Raw genomic sequence first — 16,618 nt, 5'->3', positions numbered from 1 at the left:
GTGTTTGTTAAGCGATGGTACACAATGCTGCACTCCAATATAAGAATTTGTAAATTGTACAAGTAAGCACTTTAAAATATTTTTCCCACAACAAAAACGAAAATGTACTAAATTGTACTTTACACCAAAACGAGACCAAACTAACCAAACCACACTACAATTTTAAAATGAGAGTGAACGGTTCTTTTAAAGTCAAATTGTCATTTCGTTTTGGTATTGGTAGCTGGTACCCATAAAGATTCCGAGAATTTCAATTAGAAAAAATCAAGAGAAAATAAAAAAAAATAAATACTTTGTAGCTGTCATTTTTTTTCTAATATTTTTTTTTATTAGATTTATTTATTGTTAAAAAAAAAACAAAACAAGAAAAAAAACGACACCTTCTTTAATGTAATTTTTTTTTTTTTTTTACTGTTTGAAATTTTTTTGAATACATTCTTAATTTAAACATAAAATTAAGCAACAAAAAGACATGAAAATGAAAAAACAAAAACGAAAATGAAAATGCTGTGCTGTCGCTATGATTGTTAAAGCGGTTTGGTCTCTCAAAATAAAAAATTAAAATTTTGTTCACAAGAATTATTTTAAGGTTAGGAAAAAAAAAGGATGTTAACATTTGTCACCTGTTAAGAACTTCATTATATACAAAATAAACAAAAGAAATAACAAACATTAGAGTGTTGTAAAAATTCTTGTGAATCATATTGAAGAGGTTTTTCAATTATTGGAGACAAAAGGCATAAATATAGGTAAAGTATACTTACAAAACAACAAAAAAATGTAGAAGAAAAAACATAAAATAAGATGAAAATTTTTTTGTAGAATTTCAACACCTGGATTTAAATTACAAATTAAGATCTGTATGTACATACATACATATGTTTGGGAACGAATACGCTCCGCAATATTGTGTCACCGCGTTCTTTACTTTTAAATTTTAAAATAAAACAAATATCCTTTAGTTAAATATTCAATATTTTCAAATTTGATTTTGTGTGTAGCCTTGACTCTTGTTAAATTGAATTCTTAATTAAATTTTATTTTTGAAAAATTATTCGTTTTTTTTATGATGACACGTTAATAGAATTGGATGCGTATAAAAAAAAGGAAATATTTATAATATTCTAAATCAATTTTAGGATACTAATTAAGATCCAAAAAAAAAAATTATTCTTTGAATTACTACTTTGTATATTTTTTTAAAAACGTTCAATCCAGGTTTTTCATTTATGACTTTGTATACATATTCGAGACTGTTTAATACTAAACACGTCAGCGCTTCAAATAATTTCAAATTATAAGAATTTTAAAGGGTGTTTTTATCAGCTTGACTAATAAAGTTCCAGATGTTTTTAATTTTAATAAAGTTTATTGTTGTGTAAATATTTCAATTGTTCGGTGTACAGGACAGTTAACCATTAATTTATTACAGGCCACCTATTATATATTACTTACATAACTCCTTGTGTCCTTTTTCTGCTGGGGATGTATACACATAAATTACGATAAATAGGTACGTTAGAGCAGGAATTCATGTTTGGTGGAAAGTTTTCCTAAAAAATATTAATCAAGATATAACTATAATAATTGAATATTTTAAAAACTTATTGAAAATAATTGAATATTTTAAAAGCTTACTGTTTTTTTTTTCACACCATCACCAATCTCCAGTATGTAACTTCCTCCGCCTTTAAGATTATTGAAAATATTATAGAGTTATGGATGGAGAAAGTTTTGAATGTTATGTTGATTGTAGACCACCATTTAATGAATTGTATTGATTAACTAAATATCATAGATGAAAAAATTTATTAGTGATTAGCTCAAATTCAATACATCCTGTTGTTATTAGATATAGCTATGTATGTATTTAGAAATCTTGAAGTAAACTATTTTTGTTTTGCATTGTTAAAATTTAAAACACACACATTAGTTGTAAAATTCTTCTGTTGTTCGTGTAAAATATCATTATATATAAGCAAGAGATTTTGCTTTTTAAAGATTTAAGACATATTTTCCAAAAAAACAAAATTATTTCAATTAATTTCGCATTAATCCTTATTTTGATTGGGTTTTCTTTCTTTTTAAATACTTTAGGAATATAATGAGAGAGTATAATTTGAAATACCATTAAGGTTGTCTATGAAATAATATCCTTAATGTTATGTACATATGTGTATCCCGTATGTATACATATGAAATGCTGACCTTTAAAATAAGATATTGAATGGTATTAATGGACTTTAACAATTTTGATAATAAAAATTAGAAAATCAATTTATTACAATAAGTAGATACACGTAGTTGTTTAAGAGTATTTATTTACAAGAAAGAATAAGTTATGTCTGTCCATATTATCTGTCTAACAATTATATTTAATTTTAAAGAACTCATACATTCTTATTGAATTAATTGTTAATTTTCTCACAACATGACAAAGATTTCCCAACATACATATTTAAGACACGTACATAATTCATTTTGGGCATTTAAAATTAATACAATATGTAGTTATACTTACTATTTAACCGTTATTTACACCAAAAATGCCTTGTAATTCAATTATTGTAAAATATTATAAACTTAATTTATTGGAATTTTATTGCTACTTCTTCAGCCGCTAATTTAATTTATGCTTTAATTTTTGTATATTTTAAATTAAAATTTTATTTTTTCTTTTATAATTTTCCGACATTTAATAAAATATTTTTTGAATGCAGATGACATTAAAATAATATTTGACGTTTTTAAAAGAAATTGATATTCACAATAGTTTTACTTTATATTTAAATTTTTTTTTTCCAATAAATTCAAAATTAAGTTGTAAAAATTTTAAAAATATTTACGATTGTATAATATTACAAAGATTTTTTACAATAACAATTTTGTAATAAAATAAATTCAATGGTGTTGTCAGTTTTAATTTATTGTGCCTTTATTCTACTGTTTCTGCTGTTATATAATATTTAATATAATATATACAAAAATTGAAAGACTTAAAACTTAACTTGAGGTCAACCTACAAATTTGACAGTAGTATAACAAGTAAAAAAAAAAAAATTTTTTTTTCCGGCACGTGTTACAACTTATAAATTTAGTTTTTGATTTTCTTTAATATATATAAATGATGCTAATAATGGTTATTCTGTTCTGATTATTTGAAAACACTCTTGTTGAATAATATGTACATATATGACTATTATACGGGGAAGGCTAAAATATCCCACTTTTTACAATAAAATTTTTTAATTGTTTTTGGTATTAAAGATTATTTAAAATCAAACGATTATTTAGAGTTACAAAAAAGGATTCGTTGCTAAAGAAAGGAAATTAGATTTTAAAATCTAAGAGAAATTTTTATATACTTCCGGTAAATTATTGTTATACAAACTTTTGTAATAGTTATTTTGAAATAGTGTATATATATACAAAATTTTTGCTCAAAACAGAAAAAACATTTATATTTAATAAAATTTTCAATTTCAACTTCATAAGAAGTTTTTTAAAAATTAAAGGTGTTTTAAATGCATATATTGTGAATTTAAAATCATATAGACCATTTAATAGAAAACTAAATATCTGAATTTAGAACATTTTGGTTCCATAACTCTGTAATATTCGTATTTTATGAAATATTAAATTACAATAAGGCTAAGTAGGATTGAAACTTATCTTAACAAAAATACAATTTCGGATTCGGCAAGAATAACAATTATTTTCTTTATAATTATTATAAATTTTTTATTTTAATTAATTTAATGCAATTATATTTTTAGTAAATCAAATTTTTTTATATAGCATGTATTAGCAATTTATAAGCAATTTATTTAAATACCAAAAAAAAATTTTTAATTATAAATTTAATTATAAAAATCAAATTTATTTAAATTATTAATTATTTTATTTAATTTTATTTTTTTTTTTAGATTTCGTACATGTTTAAAAATGGCTGATTCAGCTGATGCAAATATGGTTGGAAAAATATTTTTTAATATTGTTCAAACAAAATGTTTTGTATTAAAACCAGAAAAAGTATGTAAAATGCGTGATGAAAATGATAGATGCATTAAGAAAGCATTAAGAAAAAGAGCATATTTAAGAGATAATAGAAAATTTTAACCACATACATATTTAGCTTATATTTAATTTAATTATAGAAATTAAAAATTATTTATATATATATATATAAATGTAATAATAAGAGAAAAAAAAATTACAATACATTTAAATTTAAATTTAAATTATTTTTATTAATTAAATAAAAAAAAAAAGAAATATATAAAATAAAAAAAAAAATTAATTACAAAATAGTAGAAATAATTTTACTTAATTAATTTATAATTTCCTTTAAATATATTAATTGTGTAATATTTAAATAATAACTATATATATAATAATGTACATATAAATATTAAATCGTGATTAATTAACGATATTGCATAATTTATATTTAAAAAAAAAAAAATGTTCTCTTATATTATAATAAATATGTATATAAAAATTTTTATTTAAAAAATTTTATAAATTTAAAATAATTATTGTATATTTTGTAATATATGTATACAGGTTGTATTTTTTGATAACTATGTAGGTGGTATTTGAATTGCATTTAAAAACTGCAACAACTAATTCTCTAAATTGAATTCTAATACCATAGAATTCGAATTATATGAAATTTGGTCTATAATATTATTAACATATTTAAGATTAATTAAATTGTATTTTAATTAAACTATGAAAAAAATATTATTATATTGTATTAATCTCATTTCAAATTCATATTCTTTTCAAGTAATAATAATTTTTTATAGAATGTCGAGCTCCCAAAAATTAATTTTAATTATACTTAATTTGTACTATTCAAATTTATTCAACCTGTATGTATAACCATACTTATATTGTAATATAAAATAAAAACAAATAATGTAAATTTTTAATAATAAATTAATATTTTTAAGTTGAAATAAATAACACTCATAAAATTATAAGTTTAAATTAAGAAAAATTAAGTTTAAATTTTGTAATTTACCATTTTTTTATATTAAATATTTAATTATGTAGTATAATATAAAAATTTTATAATAATATTTATGTATAATGTAAGTATAGAAGAAAAGAATCCTAAGAGAAAAGTATTTTTGTTTGTTTGTAATTTTTTAAATAATTAATTTTATAATTTGTGTAATAATCTATACTTATAAAATTTATATTAAATATATTATGTACAGATTATATTTTATAATTAATAAATATTCTTTTATTATTATATAAATTATTTATATGTTAAATTGTTAAGAAAAAAAAAAAATTAAAAAAATGTTTTTGTTTTTTTTAATTATAAATGATTTATGGTAATGAATTTTTATTATTATTCAATTTTGAAATAATAATAGAAAAATGTATTAAAGTTTTAATAATTTTGTTAAAATAGAAGTTTAATATATTTTATTAAATCAGTTAATATAAATATAGTTGAAAATTTAAATATTCATTTATTAAAATTAAAAAGAAAACAATTAAGAATTTATAAATTATAAATCAATTAGTAGTACTAAATTTAAATAATTAGTTTCATGAAAATAATATGCAATATTTAATATTTGCCGCATAATTTATAATTTTAATTATTTTTTTTAAATTGATAAAGATTTTAATTATATAATAAGAAATTTTTAATGCAAAAATCCATTTTGAAATTTTCTTAAAAATCTAAATTTGCCAGAATCTTAAATCCAAATTTGCTTAAAACTCTACAATGGAGTAATACAAATATTTCAAATGTATTAAAATATTTGAAATTTATCAATAAAAATTTTTAAATTTAGTATTACAACTTACAATATTAAATTTAAAATTTTACAATATTAAAATTAAAAGAATAGAATCCATGACCATATTGAATAAAATCAAAATTTCGTATAATATTATTAAAATCTCTTCATATTTAAGAATAAAAATTAATTAATGTGAAAAATTATTTCTTATATTGACAAAAATTATTGAATAACTTAAAACTTTAAAATCTTGTTTCAATAATTATTATCATATTAATATTTATTTATGAAAATTATTGTAAAAATTAAAGATTTTATTTTAAATAATTATTAATTATTGTCAAGAAATATTGTTTTTTTTTTTATATTCTTCTGTAAATGGAAATTATAAAATATAGGGTTTGATCGTGTATCTCACTATTTTACTCGCGAAATGAAAAGTGTATAATGTAATTTAAAAGTGATAAAAATTTTTTCCAAATTGTTTTTCTCATATTTTCAAAAATGTTACAATATTTAATTATTATTTACTCATTTTGTATTTGAAGGTGATAGATTCAATCTATAATTTCAGATAAAATACAAAAATTCAATTACATAAATTAATAATCTTATTGGAAAAATGAAAATATTCACTAGAAAAAGGAAAAATTGTGATTTGCAATTGAATAAAAAGTGAGATGAAAAAGCAAGATACACGATTAGGCGGTTAATGTTAATTAAAACCATTAATAATAATCTTATTGGAAAAATGAAAATATTCACTAGAAAAAGGAAAAATTGTGATTTGCAATTGAATAAAAAGTGAGATGAAAAAGCAAGATACACGATTAGGCGGTTAATGTTAATTAAAACCATTAACTTTTACGAAAATCAAATTAAACATTTTAAAGTTTCACCAAAAATCATTTGTCTCGAGAAAAACTTTTGTTTTTTTTTTTTTTCTTAACATTTTAAAAGCAAGTTATTTTAGGTTTAATAAACCTAATAAATATTTAATTAAAACTAAATATATTTAAATTATAATTAATGCCAAATTGATGTTAATCAATTTTTCTTTTTTAAATAATATAAAAAAAAACAAAAAAATCATAAAATTAGATCAGTGGAGGCTTGATGAATGTATGAATGTGTTTTTTTATATATGTACGAATTAATAAAATTATTAGAGAAAAATTATGTAAAATAATAAAAAAACAATTAAAAAAAAAAACAAATATAAAAAATGAATGTAATAAAATAGAATTAGAGAATAAAAATTTCCAAATGTTCCTAAAAATTATAAATTTAAGTACCTTTAACCTAAAAATTACTTAAAATAAAGTTAAAAAAAAATTTCAATTTATAATAAAGAAAAAAGTTTTATTCATTGAACGAGATTAATTGACAATTAAATATACTTTGTAGCTTTCTTATTTTCAACGAGAATTATTCTAATTTTATTATAAAAGTAAGATTCGGAAGACACTTCGTAAAATTTGATTTCAAAAAGGTAACGAGGTGGTTAATTAATGAAAAATTACCTTTTACAAAGAACAAAGACACGGAGATTCTGAGTTTTGTAATTTAATCAATAATAATTTTTAATTGCTTAAATGAATACCTTCCGATATAAGATAAGATCTACCGATATACACTGAATAATACCTTTTTAATATGACTACTCAAATTGACCAATTTCTTCAATTTTTACTCATAAGACATAATAAAAATAATTAAACATAATACAATAATTTTGTAATATAATGGGTATCTACATAATTTTTAATTTGGGCACATTAGCCGTATCAAAACTCAAAGTTACCATTACAGCCTCTCAGCTAAATATTTGAAATTAATTTAAATGAGTATGTTATTTCATATTTTTCAATTTTGATTAAGCGTCTTTGTATAGGTGTATCATATTAAATATGATCCCGAACAAAAAAATTCTTTATTAATCAACATTAAAGCTTTTATGATTAATTTTTAAAACTCCGTCATTAGAGCTTGGAAGCTTCTTTTTTAAATTTTATATTTTTTGGAGCAGAAGCTTTAAATGCTTTGTATTGCTGTTTTTTTTTTGAAGAAATTCAATTAGCGATTTTTAAAATTGAATTGTGAAAGATATTAAAACTTTGCATATTTTGCGGGAAAATTTTAATTATAATTTTACTTTAGAGAAAAACTTTTAGTTAAAGCTCATAGTCAATTATCAAGAATTATCAGGAATAAGAAAAAAAAAAACTAAATACTTAATTACTTAGTTACGGAATTTGAAATTTTCGTATAATTTGCACCCATACTAAGTACTCGTATGTGTTCATATCAAAAACTTTATTGCAGACCAATAAATCTAAAAGAATATTTAATAAATTTGAACATTATGTTTATTTGATAATTTATGCATTATATTTTACATTGAAATATAAATATCTTTTAACTTAATTAAAATGAATTGCACTAGATTAAAATTAATCAAAGTGGTAAAAATACAGCGAAATTAATATACACATATGAATATGTTTTGATTAAGAATTTGTATATAATTTATATTGTATCAGTATATAAATTTATATAAATTTATAATGGAATACAGTTTTTGATTTAATATGAAGTACATATTTGTATAAATTGAGTGTAGTATGCAAGTAAAGACAAAACAATAAATTTCTAAACTCTTTGTATTTCAAATAATTTTACTTCGGTTTCGTACCAAATAGCTGGATCAACATTTCTAAAAATAAAGAGAGAAAAAAAAACTTATTCAATTTCAAATATTAATTAAACAATATTATAATATTTTACCTTAAGTAAATGACACCCCACATATAAGTTCTAAACCAAGCTGTTGTTCCAGTATTAGCTTGATACTTTCTGATTAAAATTGGATGAGGAACAGGTAATAAACCTACTAAAGTTCCATGTTGTAAAAATTTTAAAATTTCAGATTCATCGGTTAGTCCCCTGTAATACAATTTAATAAATTCTCGTATTAAATTATGCATATGTAAATGTAATTTTAATTTACTAACTTATCAATACATATTTTTTCTACTTGAGGAACAAGTACTTGCAATAAACGCATAATTGTTTGTAACGGCAATTTAGATTTCCATGAAGAAACCCATTCAGCAGTTGGTGTCCACGTTTTTCCTATATTATTCGATGATGATGAGACTCTTATACTACCACGTTGTTGTACAGATCGTTTTAACTTTTCAACTTGCTCCTCTTTTTCAGGAGAATTCTGTAAGTAAGCGAAAATGAACATTGAACTTTTATTTATAATTTTTTAATTTCACAAAATTCTTCTTACTTTAGGGCTAAGAGATATTTTTGGGCTAAGAGATTTATCACTATCCTTTGATTCAGCAAACTCAGTCAATTCATCCACTTTTTCATTTTCGGGGTTTGCGGATTCCTTTTCTGTCATTTGTGTTATACCTTCAAAATAAATAAACGTTCTTTATAAAATTTATTTTAATATCTTTAATTTTTTTATACCGGGAGTATCAAGTAAGGATGCTTGAAGTGTGCCAGGTTCAGCTTCTTTAGCTGGAGTTGAACCTTCCATAGATTCTTCAACAATATCAGTTTTAGTTTCCTCCTCATTATTCGATTCTTCATTTTCTTCTTCGGCAACGATATCTTCTTTTGGCTCTGGTTTTGAGATTACTTTTGCACTCTTAAATCTACCATGTTTCCTAGCACTTAAACATTTCGCTATTCCAGGCATATCCGATGGAAGATTCGCCAGTGCATGAAATAAATGCCTTTTTCTTATAATAGTGTAAACTAAATTTGAATTCCCATCGAACTGATATTGTATAATATTATTAAATATTTCTAATAAGAAGAATACTAAATGATGATTCGATGGTGAAGAAAATAAAAACCAAGGTGTGCTAAATGCCTCTAATAAATGCAATAACTTTACACTAGCTACCATTGACAATGTTTTCAAATATGGTGAGACATTAACTAAAATTGTTAATAAACAATCAAACAAGGGTTGCAATCTTTGGTGACCCGTTGCAATAATTTTATGAAAAACTGTAATTAACAAATCTGCGTGAGTTCCTACAAAGAATAAAAATACCATTGTCTCAATCCAAATTCTATAGTATATAATAATTTTATTCACCTGTAAAAACTGGTATATCCATTGGCACCGTCGCAGTGTATGGTTTATTTAGACGTACCCCGAAGTTTCTTTCCCCCGATAATAATAGTAATATAAAAACTCCAATATGCATTAAACCAACTCTTGCTGTAATACAAGTTTTTTAAGTATAAATTTTAAGTTAAAATTAATATAACACATACATTGATCAGCTCTGGAATCATTGAGGTGATACAAAATTGGTACAAGAACGTCTAAAACATCACTACTTTTGAGCACAAAGTACAAAAATTTCTACAAAAAAAAAATTTAATATGTATATAATTCTAAATATTTTACTTTTTATTACCTTATTGTAATCGCATATTTTCCAGAAGAAAACTAAAAGTTCTTGGTGACAATGCAACCTTTTTGTGGAATTGGGTAAGTAGCTTTGCACCAGTGGATTGTTTAAAAGTCGTGTAATACCTTTTAAAATAAATTGAAAGTCTTCATCTCGATGAATTCTTGACAGATAATTAATGAATAAATTATCTCCTAAGCCTTCGTCATAAGTAGGAGTTGTGGAATGTTGAATCATGTCATGGTCTAAAGTTACAATTAATATTTGTAAGCAAACTTCTACTAAAGGTTCAGTTGTGTCCGAAAATATTAAGTGATTGTAAGGAACACCTAAACCAACAGGGTCATAGGCGCAAACTGTATTCAAAAAAGATGTGAAAAGTGGCAAAGCATGACGATTTTCTGCGCTTGTAAAATATCTAAAATATTATAGAAATTATTAGTTAATGTCAATCAATTATGTCATGTTATGCTTACGCTATCCATTTATTTGGTTCATCAGTTTTATTTGGATTACGATAAATAGTTTCACTAAAACAAGTTAAAAGCAATTTTAAAAATTCAGTACGCCTTTGTTCTAATTGAGCGCTTTTTGGTGGCGAATGAGCAAATCCAACCCCTGTTTCCCAAATGTATTCACAACTATCTATATTACATAAATCTTCAGCCTTATCTGGACCTGCCTTTCGAACAGGTGATACAGTGAAATCTGGGCAAAATAATAAATCCTAAAAATTATACTAAATAGTAAATGAAAATTTATATAATTTTTTATAAGTGTATACCGAAATAGCATTTAATAGGCTATGTGCTAATGGTGGAGAATTGTCATCATGTTCACTGATAGTAGGTAATGAATTCCAAAAAAAATCTTTCCATTCGCTACTTTCAAATATATATGGTAATATTCTAGTTAATACGCGGACGCAATTTAAAACAGCCTGCTGTTCTGTTTGAGTTCGACAACTATTGTCTACAGCTAAAAATATTTGAAAGGTTATATTAAAAAAAGAAATATAAAATTATGTGTATTCAAATTAAAATCAAATTGTATTACACGGATGATATGGACTGTTGCACACTTACCTTTTGTTAACCTTTCTGTGGCCTTGTAACACTAAAATTAAGAAAATAATTTTAAATTGTAGGTATAATTTTGTGTTTTTTTAGTAATTATTATTGGTTTACCAGTGTAGCTAAATTAGCTGGATTATTATCCCGTAACAATCTAATCTCATTTGGAGGAATTAAAGAAAATACATCATGTATACTAGTTGAATGATCTGACCAAAACTGCTCCCAAAATGTTTCATCTTTGGCTTCGATTACCTTAAAAAACGCAATTTTATTTTATAATCATATATTAAAAGAATACTTAAAGTGTAAAAATGTCAAAAATAGCTATTTATAAAAATATCTACCATATATTAAAATTGAAATTTTATATAATACATTGGAAGATAGTAGTATGTATGTAACTAGATACATTTGTAAAATTCCAATGGTTTTTTTTTTTAAATTAAATTTTAATAATTTAGAAAGTAAACAAGAATTTCCTGTATGCCGTGATATATTACTTGTTGCTGGGACTCTCCTGGTTACCTTACTATATTTTGATATATTATCTGATAACATTTTAATTTATCGTTCTAGCTCCCTATTAGATTCATTAAAAACATAGGGAGATAAGTACCCCTCTAATACAAAATTAAAATAGCTTCAGTAAAATATTCTGAATTAATGTTTCAATCTAGATAAAAATAAAAATCTATAATAAAAATGCTAGCGCAACACAATTTCCAAAAGAACAAAAAAAAACATCTTCCTTCGCAAAATATCGATTTTCTTATTTTGGATGTGGAAAGGTGTAATCTAATGCGTTTTGTAAATATACAAAACTAAATAGGAAACCATTAAGAATTTTATGCAACTAAGAGAAAAATAATTTTTGAAGCTTTGCAATGCCTTAAAATTTTAAGTTATTGCGCAAAATATTAATTGACATCTAAATAATAAATGGTTTTTTTTTTCTTACTTGATTTTTACTGGTTAATTGAACTATTGCCTTGCGAAAAATTAATTTTGAATCAGTGTTTCCCATTATGTTGACTGTAATTATATCTTGTTTTTTAATTTGATCATAGGATATGTTTTTCTTCTTACAATTTTGTATATTTTAATAATATTTTTTTAATAAAAACTTTTCATTTAAATACGTAGCTATTCTTTAAATTTTAATGAAAAATTTAGTTTTCTACTTTTTTCTAATTCTACTTCTATTAGTTTATTAAAATTAAATGCCAACTCAAATGAAAACGTCAAATAGATGAGCAACATTTTGGTTTTGTTTATACACATATAATAAGAAATTGTTGCTGAAAATATTTGAAATGGAATGGAAATGAAACAAGAATAAAGAATGATGGAATTTCTTTTTATTTTGAATTCTATAGAAATAATGTATGTAATATATAACTGTTATTTAAATCAGCTGATTGTAAATATACACATTTGTACAAAATATACTATGGTATAGCAATTTTATAGCAATTTAACGCTTATAGTATTTTGCTTTTTAATTTATTTGTTATTCTAAATATTTGTTATATCTATGGAATTTAAAAAGAATTTATTAACATTTAATTTTAAAGTAGATTTTCCAGGTATTTCTTAGATTTATAAAATTAGTAATATGTATGTTATACAATAATTTCTGCATTATATTATTTATAATCTATTTATTATATGTATTAATAAAATACCATGGAATTATTAAATATATCTTATCAATCTTATCAATGAAATGCACATTTTATCTACGGTATGTGTATATTATAGTAAATACTTCGTTAAATTTGAAGATATATTTACATACATATGTACATTCCTTACATCCCGTAGTAAAATTTGTATAATATACTTAAGAAATTTGTAGAGGAATAAATTTTATACATCAAATCAATTTTTAGTTATGAAACAATTTCAATTTATTCATACTAACAAATCATTCACTTAAAGTTAAAATAATTACTTAGTTATAAATTATATTTAATAATAGTAAATTAAAATTTTAAAATTATTATTGTAGTAAAATGCTAGTGCACAATTAATATCTCTATTATTTACTCGTATATTAATGTAAAACTAAAAATTTGATTTTTTAAAATTTAAATATAAAAATTTTCTCATCCGATTATTATATATTTGTAAATTAATTTTAAATTGCCTATACATATACAATTTTTATGTTTATTATGTTATTAAATTTTTATATTATTAAATTCCTCTTAAAATTCCTTAATTTGCTACTATTCCAGAATATACATACCTGACACAATTTCGTTCATACACCAAAATATGATCCTCACATTTTCTATGCATAAGTTTTAAATATCAATAAATTACATAATTAAAAAAATAATCAACAATATATTTATAAATATTATTGAATTATAAAGAATTTGTTATATGAGTAACATATACATACATACATCTTTCCAAAGTATGTTATAGATTAGCTTATCATTGTTTTTTGGAAAATTTTCATAACAACATAAAATGTTTATTTTTTTTTAATTGTAAATAAAAATTAGCAAAATTTTGCCAACATTCTTAACAAATAAATTATAGCACATAAGGTATATGTAGTATATTTTGTACATATTCAAAAGTATTTTGTGTATTTAATCTAGGTACATTACAGTTACGCACATGTATTACATATACATACTTATGTATATAATATTATTTTGCGTGTAAACAATAAACTAGTGACTCACAATATTTTATAAAACCTGATAGCACAATCTCAAGTTCTAACAAGGTGTCAATAAAAATAGTTGTTTTTAAAATTTAATAATTTCATATAATGGTATAGATTTATTGTTTACAACAGTTGTATGTGCGAAAATAATTTTAATGAAAATTAAAATTGAAAACAAGAAAAATTTTATTATAATTAAAATTATTCGTAAATCACATGTAGTTAATAATTTTAAAAACTCTGATTGATTTGTTTTCTCAGAGTTTAATAATTAGATTTTTTAAATTGGAAATTTTTATTATTCATATATATTTTTAATTAAAGTTATATAATTAATTGATGAATTGATTAATTATAATTATATATGCTTTTATTCAATAGAAGTAATTCAACTTTTAATACAAAATTTTTTAAAATTCTTTATAATTTTTTTTTAGTGTGCCCCGTTTTTACTTTGAACTACATATTATATTAAATCTATATTCTAAATAATTTAATGCGGCTATGTAGATGTATGTAAGTATGCACAAATGCACTTTAATAAGCACTTATGTACATATATATAAATAATTAAAAAAGTTCCAGAATTTATCTAGAAACTCATTAAATCAAATTGAAATCATAATGGAAAATTTTTATAGAATTTAATTTTTAATAAACGATCATTTTAATTTTATTACACACACACACATATAGAGTAATATTCATTCATACTTTTTTTTTTGAATTTTATATAATACATTTATACATACATACATACATTATTATGTATTACAAACTTATGGTTCCTTTTTATTTTCATTTTAGAATTGACTTTACTACGCAGTATAACAACTTGTATTGATTATTATTAATAAAAAAAAAAGTAAACAAATGACGAATTTAATTTTTTATATTTTATTACGCGAAAACTCGCTCGGCCCCTTTTTTTTATACATATTATATTCAAATAACAAATATATATGTACATAAATAAGATATTTTTCAAATTGATCTGTAATCTTGATGTTATGTTGTCCAATTGATGATGTTATTTTAAATAATGTAGTAAAAATTTTAATTGCGTCATTCTTTACAACATAAAAATGTTTTTATCAAGAATATTTGAAGCTGTATATAATGTATTGATGTAGGTACGAGTACGTTACGGACATATGTGTGTATGTAAATGTACGTACATAATGTGTAAATCAAAAAAATTACATGATTATGTATGTATATTTAAATATTTTAGTAAATCTCTTGAATTAATTTGATTGAAGAAATTAAGGTGCCATACAGTTCATGATTTCTTGGTAGAATTTCATTTAGAGCAACAGCAACTACTATGTAGGTACTATAAAATTTTATTAAATTAAAATTTTATATTTGTATTTTAATTTTAATTCTAAATTTTATTTTCTAGAAGTATTCAACAGCATGTTGTATGACTTTCAATAATAATTTGTTTTACATAAAATTGAAGTCACAATTATAATTATTGCTCATTCGTTTACAAAGTTATTGTGAATTGTAAGAGGTCAAATTAAAACTATCTGAATTGAATGACATTTTATAAGGTAAAATAAAATTACATTTTTTTTTTGCAGATTAAAGTAATTTATACAGCTTTTGTAATTTATACAAATTGTTCGTTTCCAAAAAGTTTCCAAAATAAAAATATTGCAAATTATGTAAATATGTTTCTACGAACTTGTCGTAAGAGTGTGAAGCCATAATTATATAATGTACTTTCAATGTCATGAGTAAATTATGTGACAAATTTTGTGTGAGCGGTTTTCAATTACTCTAAAATTCATTATCGGTTTATACTGCCAAATTACAAGTTAAATAGATTAATTAGGGTTATTAAACAAAATTAAAAACAAAAATTGAAAATTACAATCTTTGAGTTTATTGAGTTTTACATGGAATCTCAAAACTAAATAGAAACAAATTTTAAGTTCTCAATATTTGTACAGGTATGTATATATATAAATAATATATTAATAAATCAATAACGGTACAGAAAATTTGTAAAACACTAAAAATCAATTTTTTTATTATTGAAAAAATTTATAATAAAATTATATAATCTACACGTTTTGATAAATTACATTTAAAATTTTATTTATCATCATAATAAGTAAATTGAAATTCCACCACATCCACCATATTTAAATATGAACAGGCAATTTTTTAAGTCATCTGTATAACAATAACGTTATTATTGTAAATATGTAGTTATATATGGTATAACACTTGAATATAATATGCGCAATTAATTTTACTATTCATTGAAAATTTATTAAAATTTATAATAAATTACTATAATAATTTAAATAAATTGTTTTTTTTTGTTTGTTTTGTTATTTAATAATAATTTCTAGTAAAAACAAATATTCACCGTATATAGAATATTCAAATCAAGTACAAATCATATATAATTGCATATGTATATGTATAGATGTGTATGAGTGTGTTTATGCAATTAAGTACACACGTTTATCGTAAAATGACAGTAATAAATATTTTTCTTAAAATTATAATCTCGCTTTTTTTCAGATCACATTGCAAATATTGCATATAATTTACTTAAATTGTTTATACATATGTATAACATTATGTACTATATATAATATAAAATATTGTACA

The 16,618-nt window shown here is 21.8% G+C and overlaps 2 protein-coding genes across 2 annotated transcripts in view; one reads left to right on the top strand and one right to left on the bottom strand.

Annotated features, from left to right (window-relative positions):
- Positions 1 to 4,278, top strand: part of LOC129612229 (zinc finger protein 287-like) — a 51,147-nt gene extending 46,869 nt beyond the window's left edge. Inside the window, exon 11 of the mRNA XM_055525769.1 lies at positions 3,927 to 4,278. Coding sequence (XP_055381744.1) covers positions 3,927 to 4,119 — 193 coding nt within the window. The 3' untranslated portion in view covers positions 4,120 to 4,278. The remainder of the gene's footprint in view (positions 1 to 3,926) is intronic.
- Positions 4,279 to 8,145: 3,867 nt separating this feature from the next.
- On the bottom strand, positions 8,146 to 12,497 carry LOC129612230 (protein HID1). The gene is made up of 13 exons (XM_055525770.1): positions 12,257 to 12,497; positions 11,410 to 11,550; positions 11,308 to 11,338; positions 11,007 to 11,200; positions 10,699 to 10,949; positions 10,229 to 10,640; positions 10,083 to 10,173; positions 9,901 to 10,026; positions 9,261 to 9,836; positions 9,073 to 9,200; positions 8,789 to 9,003; positions 8,562 to 8,720; positions 8,146 to 8,490 (listed from the first exon to the last, which is right to left on the bottom strand). The coding sequence occupies exons 1-13, from the start codon at positions 12,320 to 12,322 to the stop codon at positions 8,427 to 8,429; spliced, it is 2,454 nt and encodes an 817-aa protein (XP_055381745.1). The 5' UTR covers positions 12,323 to 12,497; the 3' UTR covers positions 8,146 to 8,426.
- Between the last annotated feature and the right edge of the window lie 4,121 nt (positions 12,498 to 16,618).

The sequence above is a fragment of the Condylostylus longicornis genome, unplaced genomic scaffold (assembly GCF_029603195.1).
Source record: "Condylostylus longicornis isolate FDR11 unplaced genomic scaffold, ASM2960319v2 ptg000064l, whole genome shotgun sequence".
NCBI lineage: Eukaryota > Metazoa > Arthropoda > Insecta > Diptera > Dolichopodidae > Condylostylus > Condylostylus longicornis.
This window is presented reverse-complemented; position numbering and strand designations above follow the sequence as displayed.

Coding starts and splice junctions, on each gene's coding strand:
- LOC129612230 (XM_055525770.1), bottom strand. CDS start 12,322: ATGGGAAACACTGATTCAAAATTAATTTTTCGCAAGGCAATAGTTCAA. Junction 11,201..11,307: donor CACAGAAAGGTTAACAAAAG/GTAAGTGTGCAA, acceptor AAATATTTTTAG/CTGTAGACAATAGTTGTCGA. Junction 10,950..11,006: donor GCCTATTAAATGCTATTTCG/GTATACACTTAT, acceptor TATAATTTTTAG/GATTTATTATTTTGCCCAGA.